The following is a 26,704-nucleotide window of genomic DNA, read 5'->3' as shown; positions in this document are numbered from 1 at the left end:
GAAACATGAGATCTGGGTGCTAGATGTGCTAATTGCTATTGGGATGTCACTACCCCTAAAAGATGGAGCTAAAGTTATGTATGTGTATTTGAATGTAAATATACATAAACACACCTGAACAGTTTACATTTAAATATTTTCCTGTGTCCATACATATCGAAAACTATGAACTCATGTCAGTATCTCTATAGTGGGATTCATTTACAGGGTTACAGGGTTCATTTTATTTCCTTCCTTTTCACATTTGTGAGCTGCTTCTCTAAAAGTGAGAAGCCTGATTTCATTATCTTCCATGTTTATGATTGTTTCCCTATCACTGCCACCACCTCCCATCCCCACATCCTCCTCACCCTGGCTGGGATGTATCATATCAGGTCACATTTGGCACACCCTTTCACTCCTGGGACAGACTGTTACCGTTATCTCTCTCATTCATCCTCACCCTGGTCAGGCTCTAAATCTTGGAACAGGTCACTACTGTCCCTAAGCATCGATATCCTCCTTACCTGAGAGTTTCTGCTATCTAATGCCAGGTCTCATGTTCCCTCTATGCAGGTGGCTTGTCATGTTGCTCAGGCTTTGATATCTCATGCTGTGATACCCTCTACGATGATATGTTGAGGTTCTCCTTGTAGTCCTGGACTGCAGTGCCTCCAGGGCACCCTTCTTACCCTACTGAGACTCTTCACTGCCCTATAGACCCCTGTCTTGCTTAGTCCCACCTTAAAATCTCATACATTTGTGGTTAGCAATTTTATCTAAAGATTAAAATATACTTGCTCATTTTGACTAGGAATTTATCTTGAAATGATTAGATAAGTGTCATCAAGAGGGAATTTTTTTCAAATAGATTATAATTGTTAGGGATATTTAGATAATGAGCTATTTATGTACTAAAATTGATGTTATATTTAACTGGCAGGGAAAGAATTTCACATAAGTTTGGCGGTGCATAGTAAAGAGATGAATAGAACTTGGGTCTTGTCTGCATTCCAGTTGTTCTATTACCTGCTTGTTTCTTTATTGTAAAATGAGAAGTGTAGTACTTAAAGAGAGTTCAATGATTTAACACATGTTAGGAGCTCAGAACTGTATCTGGCTAATAGCAAATGCTCAATATTTGTTTAAGGTCATGGGAGAAAATTAGCCATAATACTATCTGTTGTTCACTGAGTACTTATGTCCTAGACTTAATATGTGGCATTAGCAATTTCATGAGATAGAATTATAGTCACTGTATAAGTAAGAAAAGTAAGTCAGGAAAGTTAAGACACTTCTCCAAGATAATAGAATATTTGAACTCTAGTAGTGTGACTCCTAGGATTTGAGCTCCTAACCCCTACACTCTTAAAAAATAAAAAATGAAAGTGGTAATTATCTCTGAGTTGTACAGGTGGCTTTTATATTTATCTATTGTGTATCTATTATCTGTTACTTATCTCTATGTTCTGAGTCTTTAATAACAAACACAAACTACTTTGATAACCAGGTGTAAGTGCAGTTTTCTTAAGAGGTGGGAGACTCATTGAACTTCTTGTTGGCTGACTCCTTAGCTTAGACTACATTGATGTATGACCTAGTTCCTGTGTCCTTTCCCTCACTTTGCCACAACTGTGCAACATGTGGTCTTGGCTCCAGTTAAACCACACTACGTGTCTGGACACAATGTCCTTTCCAACCCGACAAGTCACTTTATTTACAAGGCCCAGCCCCAGTGCTGTCCTGTCACTGAAACTGTCTCCCAAACTCTGATCTCCAAGACCTTTTTGCTCCCTTATGTTTCTGATAATGTTTACTCACACTGTGTTGTAATTACCTGTCACTTTTTTTTTTTCTAGTGGATGGACTTTTTGAGAGCATGAAGCATATTTTATTTATCCTACAATTTCTAGCACATAATCAAGGATAATTCAGGTTCTATATCAATGTTTATTAAATATCCTAATAGTATCACAGCTTGTTGTTTTAGGCCTTTATTTTCAATTAATCAGAATCCTTAGTTATGATTGTAAAAGTAATCAGAAACTAGAATAATTTGCTTTGCTTTGCCATTCTTAATAATCATGGTTTGCCATGCCCTGATTTATTTTTACAGAGGGCCCGCTTATCTACCATTTTATTTGCTGAAAACTGTGAAGTAACCCATGGCCAGCTTTGTGAATTGCTGAAGTATGCAGTTTTGGGTAAATCCAACGTTCCTAAACCGAGGTATGAGATGAACTTAGTATGTATGGACCAAAGTTTTCAAACTAGTGTCTAGAGGGCCATGTCTGCCTTACCAACATCTGTCATTCAGTGGGTCTAATTTTACTTTTTTAGTAATGGCTGCCAACAGCCATTAAATTTGGAAATTTCTATAAAAAAAAATCAAGATTTTTGATGTCTTCAAAAAAACTAAAAAATCTGGAAACTGTCCCTGTCTCCCCATTTGGCAAGTATTTGTCAAAACTGAGTAGTAGTCTTCCTCTTTAGATGGGGTGTATATGTTCCAGTGTCCCATCTGACCGGCTTCCCTTAGATATTTTAGTTTTTTTCCCCATAGTGTTGACCCACTGAAATAACATGATGACATGTTAGTAATTCCAGTCAGTAATTTCCTTCCTCTTATGAATAAAGGGCAAAGAGAGAATTTTGCTATTCCAATATTGTCAATGCCATTATTATTTAACAAAAATTATTATCTTATGTTTTAATCTTGTGAAAATCGTTTTTGTTTGTACCAATAAAGAGATTTTCAAATACCCACATTTCTCTCAGGGAGGTTTTTGTGAATTGGCCAGATATTTCAAAAGCCACATTCCTTATCAACGTTACTATAAGTTTGTCAGTTTATCTAAAATTGAATTTCTAGATGCCAGTCATTTGATTTCTTGGCTAAGAAGGGCTGCAAGTAGGTTGGGGATCTTGGGGATGAGTCTTTGTAAAATGAACTATGTTCTGATTTAAAGCAAATCTTAATGGGATAGTGAATTTAAAGCATTGCATTTCCTTTGGTATTTTACTTGATTTGAGTGCAAAAAATATTTGTCTTGAGATCTTGGAGTTCTCTGTAGTAATGACTTCCAATTCCAGGAAATCATTGTGTGATAAAAAAGTCCATTAGCTATCCCTGTTTTATTTTTCCATGCTTTCCTTCTGTACCTGTATCTGACTTAGGGCATCACTCAGGGCTGTTTTGTTTTGATTTTTTTAATAGGTGGTGCCAGCTTTTTCATCAAAACCACCTGAACAGCGTAGTGGTTTTTATACTTCAAGGAATGAGTCAGCTACATTTCTATAGGTTCTACTTGGAGTTTGGTTTTCTCCGAAAAGCTTTCAAACATGTAAGTTAAGAAAATTTTGTATTAGAGGGGGTGACTTAGGTCATCTCATTCCTAGTGCATGTATTTGTGCCTCATGACCACAAAACAAATGGCAGGGGTTGTAGAACGTAAGAGGCCTCATGTTGGTATTAGATTTCTCTTAGATTTTCTTTGGTAACCGAGGCAGAACACTTATTTACAAATTATGGTCTATAGCTTCCAGATTGATACTGTCCTGTTTGTTGCCTTGTTTTGTTTGTTTGTTTGTTGTTTTTGTTTTGTTTGGGTGGTCCTGGGGATTGAACGCAGGGCCTTGTGCAGGCTAGGCAAGCACTCTACCAACTGAGCTATATCCCCAGCCCCTGATACTGTCCTATTTAATTTGCGATATATTTTCAGAAACTATAAAGTATACATAAAATCTGTGTTTTTCTACCTCTTTTTTAAAAATCATAAGATTGGGGCTCCCTGGAATGGTATCTGGAACTGAATAGCAGCTGTCATCTTGAGAAGAGGCATACGTTCTCCATTTGCCCATGGCCTCTTCCATTCCCTAGTGGCTTCTTTTATTCATTTACTTCTGAAGGCATTTGAATTGATTAACCCTCATTTAATCTCCCTGAGTCTCCATTTTCTTTTTTGCTTCCATTTACTGAGCACTTCCTATATAGTGAGTTGTATATTAATCATACTACATACATCATTTTATTTATTTATTTTTTTGCGGTACTGGGGATCGAACTCAGGGCCTTGTGCTTGCAAGGCAAGCACTCTACCAGCTGAGCTATCGCCCCAGCCCCCATCATTTTAAATTATACAATAATCTTAGATGTTCTGTTTTTTTCCCTAAGAAACTGAGTAACATGTCCAAGTTATAGCTGTAAAATGGTGAAGGTGAATCTGAGGCTAGAACTCAACCTCTTTGTCTTGCTCTTATCATCTGTTTCTGACTACCTAGCATGCTGTTGACTGTAATAGTAAATATGGAAGTGCTTGAAAATACAAAAGGACTTCTCTAAGGTGTACATTTCTATAATGTTTGTTCTTTTTTACAAGGTGTCATATGAAAGAGGCAAAGAAAATTTCCAGGAGGTGGTAATAGTATTAAATTTGGCTTTGTTTACCTAGTTACTTCCTATTAAGGAAATGGTTTTTATTTTACAATGCAAACAGTTAAGGTCTAGACCTTGCATAGTACTGAGCTAACAATAAAATTCCAGACCTTTCACAGTATTTCAACTGCTTCCAAATTTTTTATAAAACATCTTTTAATTTCAGAAATTCCGCTTGCCGCCTCCATCATCTAATTTTCTCGCTGATATTATTGGGCTACAAAATAAAGAAACAGCTGGAGATTTGCCCAAGACCATTGAAGGTATGACTGCAACTCTGGTTTCCAGATGTGCCCATTATAGATGTGGTCATCATAGGTTTATCAGTCAAGTTTATTGTTGAAGAAACAAAACTGAGGGCTGGGGAGATAGCTCAGTTGGTAGAGTGCTTGCCTTGCTTGCACAAGGCCCTGGGTTCGATCCCTAGCACCCAAAAAAAAAAAAAAAAAAAAAAAAAAAAAAAGAAACTGAATTCTGACTAGCTGAATCAGAAGACTGTTGTTTTGTTTTGTTTTGGAAAAATATGGGCAGGTACCCAGGGAGGTTATACATTGGAACCACTGTCAGGGTCGTGGCTCAGAACTAGCCAAGGATACCTGGATGTCAGTAACTTTGGATTCTTAGGAATTACCGTGAATAATTTCTGAACTGTAACTGGATCTTTATACAAACTAGCATACAGATAGAGGTTTTGCCTTTAACTAATGTAGGAAACACTTCCTAATACTACTCAGTGATGAATGGGAGATTTAGATGGTCCCAGTTTTAGCAATATACTTGCAAGAGCTATAGACCCAGCAATTAGAGCTTCTTGAAGATATATATTATCCATGATATCTGTGTTTTTCAGGATGTGGATTGTATCTTGCTTGCAAGTTATAGCTAACTCAGCTTTTTTGTGGGGGCGTGGAGGTGAGTGGTAGAATAGGACTTATTAGAGCGTATAGACAGTAAGGATAAATGTTGTTCAGTGATATCTTTCATGTTCAAAAATAGTTAAATATTATTTAATTGCACTGAGGGAACATGAAAAAGTGGTGAAGAATAACCAGTGATTCCTTCACATCTCCTGTGTCTCAACATCTTTAATTTTCTACCTTTCCTTTGTTTCTCTCCTTCCAATAGATGCCCATATCTAATTTGAAGCTGTGTATGAATTAACATACACTGTATTTTAAATATCTTCAAATAAATTATATGAGCAATCATGAGATTTTAGGCTCAAAGATACTGATTTGTGAAAGAAAACATAGTTACAAAAGAGAAATTTCACATGATTGAAGAAGAATAACAACTGGGAATGCTGAGGGGAATAGACAGTATTGGTAAGAGATGAAGCTGGAGAGGCAGATAAATGCACTGTAGATTTTGAGTGCAGTACTTAGGATTTCATTCTGTAGGCATTGAAGAGTTAGAGGCGTTATGGTGGCTACTTTGTCCTTTTTAAAGATTTTGGTTTATCTTGCCACCCTAAATGTGAAAGTCCCCAAGAAATAGTCCATAGCACTCTGATCTTCCTTCCATCTTTTCTTTGGACTCTTCATCCATTTTACCCATGTTTACTTATTAGTCTTCCATAGATGATTCCTGTATTTTTATCTGTAGATCTAATGTGCCAGATTCCAATCTTGGATTATCATCTACCTACTGGACATTGTTGATGGATATTTTTTCTTATCCCCAGATAACAGACTCTCATCTTTTTAAGTTTTCTCTCCTGTTAGTACACTTCTTGAAGACACCAGTCTTGAATTTTAGAATTTACATTTTTTTAACTCCCTGTCCTCCCCCGCCATCTGCATGACTTATTCCCTTTGCTCCTATAAATTAAATCTCCATTCAGATGTCACTTTATCTGAGACCTTATGGCAGTAGCATTTTCATGCCCTACTAATCCCTGTCATCCGTTCCCTACTTTACTTTACTCCATATTTGTTATCACCCGATTTATTAAATATTTAATATTTATTTGATACATCTTCTCCACTAGAATTTATTCAATAGGAGATTTTGTTGGTTTTGTTCACTGGGGCTTGTTGGTATCTATAGTGTGCTGAGTGTGTAATACAGAGTCACAGTTATTCTGTCACCATGCTGTACCAGTTTTCTTGTATTTATTTCCGTATTTCCCCATCCCTTCTACCATCTTACTCCAGACTCTAGTCATAATTTTTTTTTTCCAGCAAAGCATATTCTAGTTTGTCTCTACTGCATTTTTCCACAAATATTTGAGGTTGATCTTTTTCTTTCTTTTTTATTTTTATTTTTTTTTTCTAATTGTTGATGGACACAATATTTCTTTCTTTCTTTTTTTTTTTTCTTTAGGGTGCTGGGGATTGAACTCAGGGCCTTGTGCTTACAAGGCAAGCACTCTACCGACTGAGCTATCTCCCCAGCCCCTCAATATTTCTTTTTTAATGTGGTGCTGAGAATGGAACCCAGTGCCTCACATGTGCTAGGCAAGTGCTCCACCACTGAACCACAACCCCAACCCAAGGTTGATCTTTCTTCAAATACTCTTATGTTGCTTCCCTTCTCAGGAACTTTCTATTGCTCCCCGTTACTTATTGGATGATGGACCAAAGGTCAAACTCTTTGGACCTGGCACACATAAGCGATGGTCTTTTCATCATTTTCATTCAGTCTTGTTTCCTACACTCCACTCTCATACAGACCTTTTTTTCTTCCCTATTGGTCTACTCACTGCAAAGCTAAGTTCTAGACATTTATACCTTATCTGGAATGTCTTCTTATGCTACTTTGGCGTTTTGGTCACAAGGATCCGATACCCATTCAGGCCACCTTAAGCACGGAGGATATTGTTTGAGGGATACATGTGGACTAAAGGAAGCCATCTAGGAACCAAACTTCCTCTACTGAAGAGCTGCTCTCCATCCTTGTCATAGCATTAACTTCTGTATATGTTTTCTTTTGTCTTATAATTGGTCAGGTATTTTTATTTTCTAGTTAAAATTGTGGCAATAGGCAGTCCTATCAGCATAGCTAATTATTGTCCCATTTAAACATGTCTCAATAAGAAATATCAGGTCATTGATTAGTCTGTACAACCAGGTTCATATCCTTAACCCAAAAACTGACAGCTTATAATTGAGGAATAGGCTGGTGCTGCTTGAGTAGGTAGCTATAGTAGATGATTGCTTGAGGAGATGGAGTAGATTTAGCTAAAATGGACTATGAGAAATGGGTAGGCAATATAACAGGGCTAACATACCAGTATTTAAATTCTGCCTTTTATCTGTAGGACTCAGTTTATCTTTTCCTCTCTGGAACCCTAACGAACCATTTGAGCCTGAAGTATATTCTTCCTTCTTTTCCTTTTATAGCCTTTAGTTTTATATTTCATTTGGGATTTATAACTATATTAAATAGCAACCCCCCCGCAAAGTTGGGGCTGGGTCTTAAACACCTACACAATGTTAGGAGATATGTCCTATGAGGTTCTTAGACATTCTAATATACATTCAATTGTCTTTCTTGTTTCAGGTTCTTTACCTTCTGCCAATTCAAAAGCCAGCGTCAACCTGCAGAATGACCCCATCATTCAAAAGTATGGCTTTAAGAAAGTGGGCATGATCCGATGCCTTCTGACCAAGGAGGAAATGAAAACATTTCACTTTCCATTACAAGGTTGGCTTAGACTTAATCTAACGTTGCTAACAGTTTTAAGTTATTGCTGAAAGTTTATTTTTCTACTTACTTTCCAAATGACTTATTTTTACTTATTCCATCTTCTTTTATGAGAAAATATTTGAAGTGCAGTATTTCCCAAAGTAAGGGGATATAAACTATGATTGGTAAAGTGATTATTTGAGATAGGGTGTGAACGTGACATTAAATTACATTGAAATATTTAGTGAGAAAAGTATTCCCTTTCATTCCTTCCCTTTCCATTTTCTTTCATTCCTTCTCAGTATGTCTTTAACATTTTAACATTTCTCCAATACTTTTAATCCTCTTCCCATCCCATGCCTCATTTTCTTAACAAGTGGAGCAGGTCAGGGCTCAGAGTCTTGGTCAGTTACATAGGATTAGGTCAGTTAGTGTACAAAAGGTGCATAGCTTGTTGTTTGGTACATAAATACTTCAAAATATTAGTAATATTTTTGCCATTATTGCCATTAATAGTATAGATACAAGATAGTAGCAAGTGTAATGCCTCCCAGATTTGGTGCTGCCTTTTCTGGACCAAGCCGAATTTTGATTTCTTTTAATTGCCATCAGCTGGAAATTTTGTTTTGTTTTTTTAAATATGTGTGTGTGTATGTATTTAGTGGTAGATGAACCTTTATTTATTTATTATTATTTATTTCTTATGTGGTGCTGAGAATCGAACTCAGTGCTCCACGTGCTGGGCAAGTGCTCCACCACTGAGCCACAAACCCACCCAGTTTCAGAGTTCTGAGAGATAGAAACTAGTCAAAAGTTTTCGTACTTTCCTTTGTTTTCTGTCAAACAAGATCTCGAAATTATCTTCATTGCTTTAGAAATCTTACATGATACAGATATTTTGGGCCACTGAACTAAGTATATCTGGTTATTGATTTAGGGTACACATGCAGCCGGGTACCCTAAGCCTATCTATGAGCCTCTGTAGGGAATTTTTGGACTGCAAGTCAGGTAAGACTGAGTAGAGATTTCTTTTTTTTTTATGTACTTTTTTTTAGTTGTCAGTGGATCTTTATTTATATGCAGTGTTGAGAATTGAACCCAGGCATGCCAGGCAAGCGCTCTACCACTGAGCCAAAACTCCAGCCCCTGTGTAGAGATTTCAGAGAAATCTCGTGGGTGGATTTTGGTAGCGGGGTGCACAAAGTGAATGTTAAACTTTGTGTGCTGCACAGTTCCTTGATGTCCACTGTGGTGGAATCTTGTGTATTTTCTCTTGCTTTATTTAGGAAAGAAATTCTGGATGCACTTATTTGCATATTTTATTCATTTTCTTAGTACCTGCATGGAAAAAATTCAGTGACTTTGGACATAGCCACAATTTAGCTTTATTTCTAATAATAGAAAAGTTGTTATGTGGTAACTATCAGGAAGTCCAGGCCCCAGGATAACCTGTAACAGCAGCCTACATTAGTCTCTCAGAATATAAAAGTGAGTGGATGGAGGAAAACTTATGGACAGAGATTCCCTCTTATGTAGTCTTTATGTTTTAAATGTCTAACATAGAGAAGGTTCCTAACAAATATGACATTTCTGATTTTGTTTGCCTGGATGAATCTAAGAGTGGTGTTTACCGTTTCTAGTCTTGTGTGTGTGCGTGTATGTTGGGGATTGAATCCATGAGCACTTTACCACTGAGCTACATTCCCAGGCAAGCTCCAACTGCCCCCCACCCTGGTTTATTTTTTTTTTTTATTTTTTATTTTTATTTTGAAACAGGGTCTAGCTAAGTTACTGAGGATGGTGTTGAACTTGTGAATCCTCCTGTCTCGGCCTTCTGAGTCATTGGCAGTACAGGCGTGTGCCATTGTACCTATCATTGTACCTATTATTTTTCCTTCTAGGTTCTCCTGACTGTGAAAACTTTATACCTACCAAATGTAATGGTTCAATAACAGACAACAGTCCTCTCTTTGGGCTTGACTGTGAAATGGTAAGTATTACTTTTGTTTTTTCGGCTAGAATGTTGGAAACTGGAAGTTAGTGTAAGATGATTTCTTGAGTCCAATATTAGTGAACCAATGCATTTGTTCCAGTATTCAGTTTAAATAACTGAAAGTAGGCCCTTTCAGTTATTTAAATGTGGATCTGTGAAGAATAGATATGTAAGTTTTTCAGCTGGTTGCTTTTAGTCAGTTTTCACACATTATTAGAGGTTTACTCCCATCATTTGAACAAGTATTTTGTTGTTGATACAAAAACTCTGCCTTAATTACTATTGGTTTGATTCAGTTTTACACACTGAAAATCAGAAGTAGGGTTTTCCTGCTTTATCACCTGCTGTGTTTTGCTTTGCCTGATTTTAGTAACTCTCCTTTTAAAGTGCATCATTTCTCAGTACTCAGTAAATGGTAATTCCTGGTAGAGTAGCTAACTGGTAATGTTTTGGAGTCTGACATAATCAGGATGTGAGTCTTATCTTCCCTGTTGGTGTCTATGTCCTTGAACAAGTCCTCTAACCTCTCTTAGCCTCAGATTCTCTCTCTTTGAAGAAGGGATAATAAAAGCTACTTCATAAGGTTAGAGTGTGCTTATGTATTGAGCTAGGCACAGTGGGACACACCTGTAATGCTAGCATCTAAGGAGGCTGAGGCAGGAAAATTGCAAATTTGAGGCCATTCTGGGCAATTTAGCAAGACTGTCTCAAAAACAAAATGCTGGGGATGTAGCTCAGTGGTAAAAAGTTCTCCTGAGTTCAATCTCTGGTATCACACATGATACAAAATTACCTAATAGTGGTACTTTCCACAATACTGGAAATATATACTTTCTATAAATGATAGTTGCAGTTATGATTGTTGGCATTCATCTTCCTTGAGAACATTATTTCCCAGAGGAATTGTACTGTACTGTATAACATTCAGCCACCTGCCTAACTTTAATTTCATTCATCCTGGATCCTCTAGTAAACGAACATCTTGCCACTGCTGCAGGGACCCTGGTAGTAGAGAGTAGGTGGCAGTAGCAGTGTGGATGAGAGGAAGCAATAACTTTCATAGTTCAGCAGCCTGACCACCCTGATCTTTCAGTGCCTCACATTGAGAGGGAGAGAACTAACACGCATCTCACTGGTTGCTGAAGGAGGCTGCTGTCTTATGGATGAACTGGTCAAACCTGATGACAAGATTGTAGACTACGTTACCAGGTATTTTTTACTTTTATTCCAGATGTTCCTAGAGCTATTGATCTAGATAGAATGGAATAAGACTTAACAGGAAAGGCTTATAGCTTCTGTTTACTTAGGTTTTATCTCCTTATGCAATATTATATTTTAATATTTTATTTATCTATATAACTTTTATATATTTTAATATTGAAATTTCACATGTAGTTAATTGTTTTTGCCCTTCTCATTCTCTAATATTACTGGGATGTTAATTCAGCAAAATTTTATCTTCCTTATCTCAGAATTCCCAATTCTCTTCATTATCTAGCAACTGCCAAACAACTGGAGGTAATTTTTTTTCTGGTAAGCCCTCTGAAAATCTGAAAACTATCATTTGGCTGTCAGATGACCTTACTACTTAATCTATCCTCATAATAAAACAAACTAACTTCTTTTCTATGAAAGATGTTGAAGCTCAGAATTTTTGTCTTTCTCCAAAGATTAGCATGTAATTTCAGAATGTACTCACCAGTAGTTAGGCAAAGAAAAGTCTGTGAAACATTACTCTTTCCATCCTTTAATATATACCTATAGATCTGCTTACTTAGGCATAGAGAGACCATGATAGTTATGTAGATTGTTCTGTTGTATCAAAGATGTATGTATAAGCGTGTTGGTTATAGTATTATAAAACTATGGGAATATAAAAGTAGAAAATTAGTTCAAATAAATCAATGCATTTAATGGAATACTCAACCATTTATGATTTTTTTTTTTTTTTTTTTTTTTTTTTTTTTGTGGTGCTGTGGATTGAACCCAGGGACTTGGGCTTGCACGGCAAGCACTCTACCAACTGAGCTATCTCCCCAGCCCAACTCTTAACCATTTAAAAGGATGTGCTCAAACAGATTTATTAATGTGAAACTGATGATATATCGAAACTGACAAAATCATGTTATAAAGCAGTAATACATTGTGATTGCATTTTGTAATAACTATTTATGAATGACTATCAAAATGATCATCTCTGGGTGATGCAATTATGGCTTACTTTTAATTTTCTCTGCTTATTTGTATTTTCAACTTTTTGTACCTTGAGCATTTCTTAAAAATAATTTTTATTCTTTTTAAAGACTTTCCAGGGAGAAAAACTTATTAATATTTTGACCTGTCCATTTCTATCCTTTTATTGAAAGCTTTTCTGGAATCACAAAGAAGATTCTTAACCCAGTGACAACCAAACTTAAAGATGTGCAGAGGCAGTTAAAAGCATTGCTGCCTCCTGATGCTGTGTTAGTAGGCCATTCCCTAGATCAGGATCTCCGAGCATTGAAAGTGCGTATCTGATTTAAGACTTCATTTGTCTACCATAAATGCATGCTCTGTTTATATCAAATCAATGCCTTGTGCTCTTCTACCCCTACCTCAATGGTTTTTTTTTTCTTTAGCAAAAGATGCTACTCATTCTATTCTCTTTCCTCCTCAGATGATACATCCATATGTTATTGACACTTCATTGCTTTATGTCAGAGAGCAGGGCAGAAGATTTAAGCTAAAGTTCTTAGCCAAAGCTATTTTGGGGTATGTTCATTTACCTATTATAACATTGTCCTGATAAATTACACACAAGTTATCATATAGTATCTGATATAGTATCCGAATTACAAAATTCAAGGTCTCTGACCTCCCTTTAACTTTAAATATTATTCATTTCTCTTTTGGTATCAGGGATTGAGCCCAGGGGCACTTAACCACTAGGCAACATCCCCAGCCCTTTTATATGTTTTATTTAGAGACAGGTCTTTCTGAGTTGCTTAAGGCCTCGCCAAGTTGCTGAGGCTGACTTTGAAATCACAATCCTCCTGTGTTAGCCTCCCAAGTACTGGGATTACAGGTGTGTGCCACCACACCCCAGCTGCTGTCATTTCGAATGAAATAACTCATTTCTTATGAAATGAAAACATTACAGGAGGAGAGTGTTTACATTCACAGTTGAGGAGGCTTGATTGGTAGAGCCAGACAGGGAATAACAGAAAAGTTAGCCAGATTTTTAAAATACAACATAACTGTGTTGATTACATTCTGTAAGTCAAAATGCATGTAGAAAGATGTTCATTGTAACATGGTTCAAAAATATGGAAAAAAAAGGAGAAACTGGAATTACCATAGAAGCCTGATTAAATTATGGCTGTGATAATGAAATTTTGTTTAAAAAAAAAAAGATGGATCTGTTCTAATATGGAAACCTTTCTTAAGAAATTACCTAGCATAAGTCAGGCATGGTGGCTCATGTCTACAGTTCCAGCAACTTGGTATGAAGGAGTATCTCAAGTTTGAGGTTAGCCCTGTCTCAAAATAAAAAGTTCTGGGGATATAGCTTAGTGGTAGAGTACCCCTGAGTACAATAGTCAGTGCCACAAAAAGAAAAGAAATAACTTAGAGTAAAATGGTGTTGCAGAGGAAGATATTGATATGATATGGATTAGTTTTGAATATAACTGTAGGCATAAGTATACATGTATTTTGAAGTTTTGTAAAAACCCAAGAAAGGACTAAAGTACACATAGACACTTGAATGTGAATTAAAAAGTTTCTGAAAAATTGACTTTATAAACATTTGCTTTGTCTAAGAAATGAGAAAAGGGACTGACCAAGGAGTAGCTTAGACATTCTGTTGCTTAGCCTTTTGTCCAGATGTATGCTTGGCATGAAACAAATTTGCACCCCCAGCACTTCTCTCAGGACCTGAGAGTTAGCCAGAATAAAATGTTCCAGGTATATCAATTTTATCTTGACTTTCCAGGAAGGATATACAGTGTTCAAACAGAGCTGGTCATGATGCCACAGAAGATGCTGCAACAGCCCTTGAATTGGCTCGGTATTTCCTCAAGTATGGCCCAAAGAAGGTTAGTTTGTTTAGTGTTTTAGATCAGTGGTTTGCCTTTCTTAAAATTATGGGACTGGATCAAACACTCATATACCATCATCTTTTTTTTTTTTTCCCCCTGGCTACTGGGGTTTGAACTCAACCACTGAGCCATATCCCCAACCCTTTTTTTGTGTTTTAATTAGAGATAGTGTCTCACTGAATTGCTTAACACTTCACCATTGGTGACTTTGAATTCACGATCCTCCTTCCTGAGCCTCCAGAATCTCCAGGATTACAGGCTCATCTTTTTTTTTTTTTTTTTTTTTAATATGAGCGAGCTGAGCATGAATTTGGAATTAAGACCCATATCACTAGCATAATGCGGCTCTGAAGTTGTGCTTACTTGTTTTTAAATATAGACTCTAGCTGTATCATGTAGACAGTTTCTCCAAACAGCTTGTTTCTAATTTGTAAATTGGGAATACACAGTTCTCTGGGATATTGATGAGGGAAATGAGACACTGTGTATGAACCTTTTAGCACAGTGTCTTGAAATATATTAAGCACCATGTTGCTGGTAGTGACTATTGTAACTGATGCCAATAATTACAAAATGAATCTGTCATAGATTTCAAGTATGAAGAGGGGTATACCATTGTTTTAACATCAGTTCAGTGTATATAGATTAGAATAGCACATAAGAGAGACATTGAAGAGAATAGTTTCTTGTGCATTCTAACCCTTTGGAATGTACCATTACATGATAATTTCCATTGTGACTTATGCAATAAATTGTAATCCATGTAAAATAATAACTTAATAGTATTCTTTGTCATTATGGTATGAAGATATTCTAAAAGATCTTATTTGTGCTCATAAATGTAACAGTCACCATTCACTACTTCTTAAGTACTGTTCTAAAATGCCTTATAGACATTATACCCTGTGAGATAGCTTATCATTCCAGTTTCATACAGGGAAATTTTGAAGTTTTAAAAATCTAAATAACTGATCTGGGGTCCCTCCAGAGAGCTGGTGAACCAGAGGTGGAGCCATAATTCAAACCAGGACTGTCAGCTTTTAAAGCATGTCTGTGCTTTACATCAGAATTTAACTTTTTCCATAAAGGCCAGATAATAAATATTGTAGACTTTGTCTCTGTCACAATTAATCAATTTGCTGTTATAGTACCAAAGCAGCCATACACAGTGTGCTAGCAGTGGGCCCAGCTGTGATCCAGCATAATATCCATTGACTAGATTTGACTTGAGGGCCAGTCCCTCCCTAAACCACTACATCATGGATTCTAAGAACTTGCTGATCTCAAAGACTGCTTTACCTTTAAAGAACTTGTTTGTGTGGGTCATATCTGTCAACACCTACCATTATTAGAAATTAAGTATGAGAAAAATATCTTTGTTTAAAATATCAAATTAAAAACATGTTAGCATGATTTATGGAATGTAGCATTTTCAAAAAAATTAGTGGGAAAAATATCTGTTTTACACATTTTGCAAATCTCTTTAATTTCTAACTTGATAGAATATAGGTTGCTTTTCACATCTGCCTCTATTTTCAGTCCGTTGAGTTGTACATTTGGAGAAAGCAAGATTGAACTCATTCTCAAAGGGTCTCTGAAACCCTACAGGTTCTCAGACCACATTTGGATAATGTGCTTGATTCCTGGTAAAATTCTATTTTACTTGGATAAAAACTAAGGAAGTTTAAACAAAGCATGAACTTCAGTTAATAATAATGTACCAGTATTATTTCATTAATTGTGACAAAATGCATCATATGAATTTATTACTAATAGGTAAAAATGGCCATAGGTATAGGTGAACTCTGTACTATGTTTTTAACTTTTTTTTAAATCTACAATTTAATTATTATTTTTTAGTATTTTTTTTTAGTTGGCAATGGACTATTTATTTATCTATTTATGGTGCTGAGGATTGAACCCAGTGCCTTGCATATGCTAGGCAAGCGCTCTGCCACTAAGCCACAACTCCAGCCATTAATTTTTTTTTAATTATGTTTTTCTGTATCACATTTGCCATGTAGACTCCCACTTGATGGAAAAAGAAGAAACAATTAGGATAGACTTTTCATGGTTTTCTATTAAACAAAGAAGTCTTTTTTTTTTTTTTTTTTTTTTTTTGTTACTATAAGAACCATTATTTTATCAATTCCAAAAGGTGCGTGTTTGCAGGGAAGTACCTTTTACGTGACCAAGTCTGGAATGAGAATGAGCCGAAATTGTGATACTCCTTTTTACTCAGACTTACTTGGCTCTTTCCTGTGTTCATTTAACATTGGTGGCTGGTAACAGATTGCCATTCTTGACTTTGCAGTCAGAAACCATCCGGTAACAATTGAAGCCAACTCAGGACTGTGGCAATGGCAAAGCTATGGTCTAAAGAACCAGAGTAACCCTTGAGTTGGTTTTGGTTTTCTTTTAACATCATATGCTTTGCACAAGATTAGATGATTTTCACCACTTTGTTTTCTTCTAGATTGCTGAACTCAATCTGGAGGGGCTAGCTAGTCCCCAGGAACTACAAGCAGCAGGCCAAGATCCAAGAAATACAAGAGAAGTGGTTCAGCACCCAAACAGGTGATGTTTCCAATTCTAAACAAGAGCAGAGGCAAATGGAAAATATAATTTCGAATATTCTGAATCTAGGGGCTAGTATAAAATGAGTGTCTATTTTTATAAAATAATAAGATGCTAGCACATTGAACTAAATAGCACTGGAGGAGATGATAGACTTGTTAATTTGGTTGAAAGAGTCATTCTACACCTTGATATTGCCCATATTAAGAAAAAAACAAAACAAAAAAGAACAGATTCCAAAAAGAATTTGACCCAAACCTTGATGGAAGACTTGCTTGCTTTCATTTGCTCATTTGTTTTTTGGTTTGTTTGTTTTTGTCATTTTTAGTGTATCTCCCTGTTAGAGCAACATGGTCCACTTGTTTTCTGCAGTGATGAAAGTGTTCTGTACATATGATACCTAGTGTGGTGACCACTGATACATGTGACTAAGGCATTTGAGGGACTGAATTTTTAATTTAGTTTTAGTTAAATTTAAACAACTACGTGTTGCTACATGCAGGTATAGAAAACTGTCAGGATATGGAAAGCAATTATTCTTAACCCTTCTACTACTTCATTACAGTATTTTAGAATGCTTAGATTCAGTGGGTAAGAAGCTCTTCTTCTTGACCCGGGAGACAGATCATACTGAAATTCGCTCTTCTGGAAACTGTCGAACTGTTAAGTGCCTTTCAAATAAAGAGGTGAGTGACTTCCTATGCCTTTGTAGGTTGCATTTAAAGCAACATCCAGGAGCCACAGTAGAGTGGATATGAGCCTCCTTGCCTCACCAGGCTCTGCTGTTTTCTGCAGGTCTTTGAGCAGGCCAGAATGGAAATCCCTCTGTTCCCCTTCAGCATTGTCCAATTCTCTTTTGAGCCTTTTTCACCTCTCCTCACTGAGGAGATGAACAAAAGGGTAAGTAGATGGGTTCTGCTAAACAACTGATTTAACAAAGGAAAGTAATGCAAGCTTTTATCAAATTTACATTTCAATGTGTATCTTAACAGTTAAACACATTTTTATTAAAATAGGATTCGAACTGTGCTTATTGTTTTGCAACTTCTTTTTTTCATTAAAACACTGTATCCACATCTTTCCATGTCATTATGTATCTTATTTCTCAAACTTTTAAGTATGCATAATATTTCACTCTATGGTATACCTGTTATTGACAGCATTTGTGCATTGTAAATTTTTCTGTTATAAATAATGTTGCAGTGAACATCCTTGTAAACAATTTCTTATACATCTGGCAAGTATATGTCAAAAATTTTTGAGGTGGAATTATCCCATATTTTGACTCAAAATTGCAATTTTCTTTCCACATCCACCTTTTTATTATATTCTGTTATTTTTCACATAGATGAGGATCAAGTGGACAGAGATGTCAACTGTCTATGCTGGGCCATTTAGCAAAAATTGTAACCTAAGGGCTCTGAAGAGGCTATTTAAGAGTTTTGGTCCAATCCGTTCAATGACTCTTGTTCTTGAAACACATCAGGTAAGGAAATGAAAAAATTCATATTTTGACCTTCTAGAATAGTGTTAGAAATTCAGATGACTTCTGGAACCATGAGATAACAGATATTAGTGAAGTGAGCTTGATTGTCTCTAACTCTTGTCTGGTATGAGCAGGTATTGACCTATAAGAATGTATACCTTGCATTGCCAGATTTTCTGATTTGAGTTATGTGTTTTTTGTTTTATTTTGGAAATTGAGAAATATGTCAATTTTTATATGTTGGCTCCAACTTTCTTAATTATTATGTAGGCTGGACAGAAAATTCATCTGTTGGATGTAGCCTGTCAGGGTTTTAAAAGACAATATGCCCTTTCAGAAAAAAACAGTGACTTCCATATCTTGGGAAGTCTTGTAGTTAAACTCTCAGCTGCAAGGTACATTCACAGCATGGATAAGACACAGAAGGAGGATTATGGGAGGGGTTTTTGAATCTCTTAGAGTAAGTTTTGTGTATTGGATTTTTATTACATAAAAGCTTTTTAAAGGGGCTGGGGTTGTGGCTCAGTGGTAGAGCACTTGCCTGGCATGTGTAAAGCCCTGGGTTCGATACTCAGCACCCTATATAAATAAATAAAATAAAAGATCCATTGACAACTAACAAAAGTTTTTTAAATAAAAACCCTTTAAAAGAGTTACTTTTACTTTTTAAAAATAATGTATGTTTATCTTTTTTTTTTTAAGTATAGGAAAACTTTAATGTGCACTTGAGATTTTGGCACCATTTTATACCAGGATTTACAAGGAACATTCTTTTCTAACAGTGGATTGATTTAAGATCTATAACTGTAATCTCATTTTGTGGAGTAACAAATAATCACACATCTATAGTTACTTTCTAGACAAATTTACAGTAATCATTTTATTACTTTATATTCTATAAATATTTTCTTTTTTTATTATCATTTTAAAAATTTATGTAGCTCAAAACTTAATGAGGGGAATTGGGATTGTCACTCAGTGGTAGAGTGCTTGTGTAGAATGTGTGAGGCACTGGGTTCGATACTCAGCACCACATAAAAATAAATAAATAAAATAAAGGTATTGTGTCTATCTACAACTAAAAAAACATTTTTTTAAAAATCTTAACGAATAAGTCTCCATCTTCATGGTCTTACCAGTATTATTTCATGAGAATAGACTTAGGTTGATACCTAATGTAATATAAAATTCTCTGGACATTATGTAGAGACATGGAAGAAACCATGAAAAGAATTAAAAATGGAAATAGTATGATAGAATATCTATAGAATAACATGCAATGACTTTAATGGAGATCTCCAGAAAGAGGAACCTAGGGGCTGTGGTTGTGGCTCAGTGGTAGAGCGCTTGCCTAGCACACATGAAGCACTGGGTTTGATCCTCAGCACCACATAAAAAAAATAAATAAAATACGGGTATTGTGTTCATTAAAAAAAAGGAACTAGGTAGCTGAGGAAAGAGGTTAGGTGATAACTTCACTGTAAATTTTTTGTGCCTTTGAAATTTAGAACAAGGCTGCAATGAAACTGGTACTTTAATAACTATTGAGTAATGTAAAAACATAAAAACTTCAAAATTGATATAAGAGTTCCAGTTGTAAAAATGTGCTTCCAGGCTGGGTTTTGTAGCTCTGTAGTAGAGCACCTGCTTAGCATGTGTGAGGCACTGGGTTTGATCCTCAGTACCACATAAAAATAAATAAATAAAATAAGGGCATTGTGTTCATCTACAAGTATAAAAATATTCAAAAGTAAAAATGTGCTTTCCCCCAAATCTCTTTTAACATCTTTCCTGTGACTAAAAATACATATAAAAAAGATGGACTAGGGGATGGGAAGTTGATGACAAGGGACCACAATCTCTTCTTATAAGTCTTTCTGTTGGCTTCTCCCCCAGGCCTTCCAAATTATAATATGAGATTTACCTTTTAACTTTTTTTTTTGGGGGGGGGGTGCTTTTTCTTTTTACATTTTATTAGAGACAGGGTCTCACTGAGTTGCTTATAGCCTTGCCAGGTTGCTGAGGCTGGGTCTCCTCCTGCCTCAGGCCCCCGAGTACCTAGGATTACAGGTGTGTGCCACCACACCTGGCTCCTTTTTTAACCATTTAAGTGACATTAAGTACATTAATACTGTGCAGCCATCTCCAGAAATTTTCTCATCATTCCCTCCCGCAGCCCCTAGTACCCACTGCTAATTTCTATCCCCATGAACTTTACTCCTCTGTGTATGTCATATAAATGAAATCATTCATTATTTGATCTTTTGTGTCTGGCTTATTTCACTTAGTGTGATGCCTTTAAGGTTCATTCATATTGTAGCACACATTAGAACTTCATTCCTTTACAAGACTGAATACCACTGTATGTGTGCACCATATTTTGTTTATCCATTTTTCTTTCAGTAGACATTTGACTATTGTGAATAATGGTGCTTTTGAATACAGGAGTACAAATATCTGTTCGACTCTGCTGTCAGTCCTTTTTTGCAAATACACAGAAGTGGAATTGATAAATTATGTAGTATTCCTGTTTAACTTTCTGAGGAACCACCAAACTATTTTCCATAGCAGCTACACCATTTTCCATTCCCACCAGCAGAGAAGGGTTTAATTTCCCCACATCTTCATTTACTTGTTTTCTAAAGGTTTGATTTGCATTTCTCTAATGATTGGTGATGTTGAGCATCATTGGCTATTTGTAGACACATCTTTTTTTTTTTTTTTTTTTTTTGAGACACATCTATTCAGGTATTTTGCCCATTTTTAAATTGTATAGTCGTTGCGTTGTAGTTCTTTATAAGTTCTGGATACAAATCTCTTATTAGATATGTAATTTGCAAATATTTTATCCCTTTCTTTATGTTGCCTTTTGACACTGTTCAACAAGTGTCCTTTGGCTAAAAAAACTAAAGTTTTTTTTTTTTTTTTTTTTTTAATTGAAGATGGAACCCTGGTGCAAAATTCAACCACTAAGCCACATCCCATCCCTTTTTTTGTATTTTTTTAGTGATAGGGTCTTACTGAATTTCTTAGGACCTTGCTGAGACTGGCTCTGAACTTGGAATCCTCCTGGCTCAGCCTTTCGAGCCATTGGGATTACAGGTGTGTGCCACTGTGCCTGGTAAGTTTTTAATTTTGACAAAGTCTGGTTTATTTTTTCCTTTGTTGCCTGCCTTTGATGTCATCTTTGAGAGATATTGTAAAGCTCTTTGTAGTTGGGTTGGGGGAGTGCTTTTATCTCCACAGTGATTCTGTGGCTCAGATAATCATAGAGATTTAGGTACTCTTGAGTCATCAAATAGAAAAACAGACTGAAACATGTGGCCGAGATAACTGAAGAACCTAAAGTCCAGCTAAAAAAACAAAGGGGAATCTCTGCCTGTGAACTTTAGTGATATGTAATAAATGTTATAAAAAGTAAGTTGGGTAGTAAGGAATTTGTTAGTGCTTTCCCCATACAACTCACGGCAGTGAGCTTTGATTTCAAATGGTAATTAAAGATTAGTTATTGTCTAAGAACCAATTCCTCAACTTTATCTTTCTTTTTAAACAGTGTGCAGTCACAGCCAGTCTAGCCCAGGGTTTTGGTCACTGCAGTTTGGGTCCCTTTCCCAACCCTTTCTCTGGCAGTTTGTGCTGAAAGCAGTAGTTGAGAAATCTTGGTTTTTCTGCAGCCTCATCTCTATATACGGTATGAAGTCCTGGAAGCTGCCCAGCTGGCCATAGAATCCTTGAATGGCGTTCTGGTGGAAGGTATCTGTATCAAGGTAAGATCGCCAGCGAAAGCTGAAAGCAGCCCCTTCATTCAGGCCTGGCCTCGCAGTGCCTCATGACACAGAAACACCCTAGAAAGGCCCAGGCAAAGACTGAGGGAACATCTTTGGCCAACTCTGGCACAGTTATCATTAGCCTCTTTGTAGATTAGGAAGCTGCAAAATTAAATTATTAATATGTAACAGGCTCAAAAGAGAAAGAGGTGACTCTTGACCACTAATATCACCTTTCCTTGGTTAGGTGCAGAGACCTGTGACAGAGCTTACGCTTGATTGTGACACCCTTGTTAATGAGCTGGAACGAGATTCTGAGAACCGAGATACTATTTACCTGTCTGGAGTACATGATACCTTCAAGCAACACCTGTTGCAGCAGTCCAACCTCTTCCTTGGCCTGGAAGCTGTGATCTTGCCTAAAGATCTTAAAAGTGGAAAACAGAAAAAATACTGTTTCCTGAGTAAGTCTGTACCACCTTGAAGGAGGAGATTTGGGATGGTGGTGACCTCAAGGTGGAGGAACATTTCACCAAGCAAGCCTTCCTGGGACAGACAAAGGCATGAGCTTCTTGTTCTGTCCCTCCCCTCCCTCCCCACCCTGAGCCATCACCAGGCTCCAGCTTGTGCAGTGATCAGCTTTCTTTGATTCATAACAGAATTATGGGGGGGGGCGGGCTGTTCTTGCTTTCAGAATTCAAAACTTTTGCCAGTGCCCAGAGGGCCCTCCACATTCTCACAGGCAAGGACTGGAAGCTGAAAGGCAGGCACGCCCTGACCCCCAGGCACCTCCATGCGTGGCTCAGGGGCTTGCCACCTGAATCAAGAAGGCCCCCAGGTCTCAGAGTTATACCTCCTCCCTCAGAGCAGGAGGCCCTGCAGGTGAGTGAGACTTTTCTGGGTTAGAGGGGGAAGGCAGCTACTTTGGCTCAGAACTCTGGACTTAGGTTTGTGGAGTTAGTCAGGAAAGTCCTGCTCAGTGACCCTTGATCTATCGCTTTTCTGCCTTGCCCCATCTTATATCACTCTTCAAATTCTCCTAGCCCTAGCCAAATATGTTTTCCTCCCAGATTTCTCATACTCTTTCCCCTGCTAAAATCAAGTTTTTAGCCTTTAAGATGACTCTGAGGGACTAAGGTGGGTGGTTAGAGATCTGGACGACTCTTACTTAGGGACCTAGTTTAGGGTTTCCTGAACTGTACACATACAAACTAAATTTTGATAGTTGTAGGTGGGCTTTTTTGTTTTCACTTTTATGTGGACTTACTTTTCTAACAGTTACTAAAGTGTGCAGCCACATTAAACATCATGAGTAGTATTACTTAGGCAAACTAAGAAAGAGTTGACTCTGTTTAAAGGCACATACAAGAGGGGAGAGGGGAGGAGAATTGACTAAAGCTTGGGAACCTGGGTCCTAGTCTCATCTCCCACACTTAGCAGAAATGGAGGCAAGAGCTGGTGAGTGACTTACCCAAAGTCACAAAGATAATGATAGAGGCCTCATAAGTGATGTTGCTACCCTAGCTTGGGGTCCCTAGAAAACCCATCTGGAGGAAAGGATAGCAACTTCCTTGCCCTAAGGAGGTTCTAAACCACAATGGAGGCCCACAGAATGGGCTTCAGTTTCAATGGGATCTGTCCAGAATCTATACTGGGCTTTCATGGCATTAGAGCCTGAGGTGGCCCCTCCAAATGGGTATTCTGGCAAAGTGTTGATACCGGGCTTTAATCCCAGACTCTGAGGGCAGACCACCCGAAGATAGCAGCCTGGCGCTGGAGCCGGAAGATTGGAAGACTCTACCAAAGCCTGGGCCCAGGTACCCTTTGCCTCATCCTCCTGCCAGGAACCAATAGGTAAGGACTGAAGGATTTTCCCTTTTGACAGTGGCCCCTTGGCCTGTGTTCTTGGAGAAAGGCCTTCTAATAATTTCCAGATAAGGACTTAGATGAGTCATTTCTTAATTCTCATCAGTTCTGAGAGATAGGTATTATATTCCAATTTACATTGATATGGTTCTTTGTTAATTACACTTACTGGTTGGTTCCTCAAGAAGACAGCTCATTCCACTTTAAAACTAGAGGCCTTAGGTTCTGAAGTCTCTCTGAGTAAGAAAGAGCCGCATGCCTAACTCCATTAGAAAAAATGTCACGGTGTCCTCGGACAAGCCCAGATTTAAGTGTGATCAGGGCCTGTCCTCCCCACATATCAGTAGTGTGCCTCACCTTCCTGCCGTTTTCCCCATCGCCATCTGTTTACTTTTGAGAGATCGCAGGACCTATTTTGCTGATTCTAAGTCTTAGAAATACTGGAATAGAAATAGGACTTCTGGTCCAGTTCCAGTTTCTCTCACGTCTCTCTCACAAGTGGCCAAGCCACTTTCCCATCGTGGGTTTCAATTCCATTCTAAACCCTTTCACCCTTTTTAAACCCTTTTAACTGTAAACTTTCTCTTCAAAGAAAAATTGATGTCCTAAGGTGTGAAGCTGAGCAGTTTTGGAATAGTGGGTGAATGAGTAAGTGTGTAGAGTAGAGGAAGAAGGGAAAGAGGATTGTTTCTTAGAACAATTTAAAAATCACCAAAGTGTGTTATTTAGTCCCTGAAGATTCTGATAATGTGACACTCATTTCCCGTCATAAAATCCTCAAAAAATGTACTCAAGGACCACTGGTGAGATGTTTGCCTTCTGGGCAGCTTGAAAAAACTGCTTTATCTGAGCAACAAACATATTTACATTGGGCAGAGGCAGGATAGTGGATCAATATATTTTATAAAGGCTTGTGGGTAAACTGTTAACAGTAAGAGATTAAAAAGTGACGGGAAGTTGTCAATAAAGCTTTCTGGTTAAGAGCAAAGGGGAAAACAGACCTGTGCTTAGAAAGCTCCTCAAGTAGAAGTAGAATAGAGGACTTGTCTTAATGTTCTGAAGTAGAATACTTACATTGCAGTCTCCATTTAGCAGGTAAACTAAGTCAAGAGTGGTCCAGAGCATTCTTGCAGAAATTACCTGGATATTCCACAGAAGATGAAGGCTTGGGAAGGGACTATTGGGGTCAGAGAGTAAAAAGGCTTAGGTTCTGACTGAGTCAAAGATCCTAAAATGAGCTTGGCAAGTCAGGAGAGTAATGCCCTTCGGAAGTAGCAAAGCCCATTGCAAGGAAACCCAAGTCACTCCTTTTAAAAGACACACTGATCTCGGTAGCAGCAATATGCATTTCCCCAACTGTCTCAGCTTGGTGTGTGACAGACCTCTCCAGGCCTAATCTGTGTAGCTGCCACTGCTCAGGAAAAGCAAAGACAAGACAGCAGGTTCCCTGAGCCTTACATTTTAAGTAGCTACTGAAATTAATATTGAAAATAATTACTGCTATAATTTATCAAACCCTTAAGAAGTGACATGTACTGTGCTGTATATACCTTTGGTTGAAATTAGCAATCTCTTTAACAAAGAGATTCTCTGCTTAAGCAACATTACAAAGGTAACACAATTAGCAAGTACAAGGAATTTGAACCCTGATGAGATCAGAGCCACTCCTTCGTCCCCAAAAAGGCTATAGTGCATACCATTACATCACTGAGCTGTTTTGAGGATTAAATGAGACAGTGCTGAGAACAGTCCTTGGCATATAATATGTGCTTAGAGTATCTGGCTTTTATTGTCTGATTCTCACAAAAGCGCTGTGAGATAGTAATTTAAATATTTTAGAGCTTTATAGTTGAAAATTGAGTCTCAGTTGTGATATGTCTCCTATCTCCTAAGAGGCAAAGCTAGGATTTGAATCAGGCCTCTGGGACTAGTCAGTGTTCTTTGCATTGAACCATCTTTAGCAGGCAGTTTTTCATAAATTTATCTGCCTCTTGCCCCATGGCGCACACACACAGAAACTTCACCTTCGCTGACCTAGGCGCCTCAACCCTATTGATAAAGCTGGTCTTCATTCCTCATGTGTTGCAGCACTCATGGCTCACTCTCCGGCCTAGGACTGATGGGAATAAAAGATGAAGAGGAAAGCGTCGTCCCAAGCATGGGTTTGTGAGTCTGCCCACCACTTTTCCATGTGCCATTCTAATTTCTCACGGGCAGTGGCAGAGAAGATGGTCAGACTGCAGCTTCTCTAAAGACTGCTGGGCCTCTTCATTCACTGGACAGCTTTTTGTGGAACGTTGGTGCACCAACTAAGGAGTCTAATCCATTTACATGGCATGTGCAAGTTTTCAATAAATGCCTGAAATTCAAGCCTTCCTCATCTTAAACAGAGTGAGGAAGGAAATGAGCTTTTTCTTTGTGTGAGTTTGTTCCACTCCCATAAAGTGATGTATATTTAGGTCAGGAAACCAGGAGGAATGACGGGAGAAAGCACAGCCAGTTATGCAGTTTGTCAAGATAATCGACATATTGGAGCAAATTTCTCCTAGACACACCATTTCCACCTTGGCAGGTATTATAAATTGAAGGAGAAAGGCTGAGTGGAAAAATCTCAGCTTCACCACAGTTTCAGCTTTTTACTAATCCTGGAAACCCACTTCCATCTCCATGTTTGGGAATCTCTGCTTCATTAGAATGTGGCTGCAATGCCACCCTTTACCAGTAGGTGCCTCTGTCACATCAGCTTTCCGCCTGGTCATTGGAAACTTTGAGCTCAGTCTTGTTAAACAACTCTCAAACTGGTAACATTCAATATTGGAAAGAACACGGCACAGGCACACAATTCCAAATTGGTAGAGGTATTAATGATTTTCCAAAAAGGGTGAACTAATC

The 26,704-nt window shown here is 37.5% G+C and overlaps 1 protein-coding gene across 2 annotated transcripts in view; it reads left to right on the top strand.

Moving 5' to 3' along the window:
* Positions 1 to 26,203, top strand: part of Rexo5 (RNA exonuclease 5) — a 28,967-nt gene extending 2,764 nt beyond the window's left edge. For both annotated transcript variants that reach the window (XM_047532883.1, XM_047532884.1), the window contains exons 3-20: positions 2,096 to 2,208; positions 3,197 to 3,323; positions 4,581 to 4,677; positions 7,919 to 8,062; positions 9,946 to 10,034; positions 11,131 to 11,246; positions 12,404 to 12,542; positions 12,694 to 12,788; positions 14,011 to 14,113; positions 16,593 to 16,693; positions 17,259 to 17,379; positions 17,489 to 17,593; positions 18,042 to 18,179; positions 21,854 to 21,946; positions 22,194 to 22,410; positions 22,641 to 22,828; positions 23,682 to 23,800; positions 25,901 to 26,203. In XM_047532883.1, coding sequence (XP_047388839.1) covers positions 2,096 to 2,208; positions 3,197 to 3,323; positions 4,581 to 4,677; positions 7,919 to 8,062; positions 9,946 to 10,034; positions 11,131 to 11,246; positions 12,404 to 12,542; positions 12,694 to 12,788; positions 14,011 to 14,113; positions 16,593 to 16,693; positions 17,259 to 17,379; positions 17,489 to 17,593; positions 18,042 to 18,179; positions 21,854 to 21,946; positions 22,194 to 22,410; positions 22,641 to 22,828; positions 23,682 to 23,800; positions 25,901 to 25,982 — 2,187 coding nt within the window. In that variant the 3' untranslated portion in view covers positions 25,983 to 26,203. The remainder of the gene's footprint in view (positions 1 to 2,095; positions 2,209 to 3,196; positions 3,324 to 4,580; positions 4,678 to 7,918; positions 8,063 to 9,945; positions 10,035 to 11,130; positions 11,247 to 12,403; positions 12,543 to 12,693; positions 12,789 to 14,010; positions 14,114 to 16,592; positions 16,694 to 17,258; positions 17,380 to 17,488; positions 17,594 to 18,041; positions 18,180 to 21,853; positions 21,947 to 22,193; positions 22,411 to 22,640; positions 22,829 to 23,681; positions 23,801 to 25,900) is intronic.
* The last annotated feature ends 501 nt before the right edge of the window (positions 26,204 to 26,704 follow it).

Source organism: Sciurus carolinensis, chromosome 18 (assembly GCF_902686445.1).
Source record: "Sciurus carolinensis chromosome 18, mSciCar1.2, whole genome shotgun sequence".
Classification (NCBI taxonomy): Eukaryota; Metazoa; Chordata; class Mammalia; order Rodentia; family Sciuridae; genus Sciurus; species Sciurus carolinensis.
The sequence above is the reverse complement of the archived record's forward strand: the minus strand, read 5'-3'. Positions and strand labels throughout refer to the sequence as shown.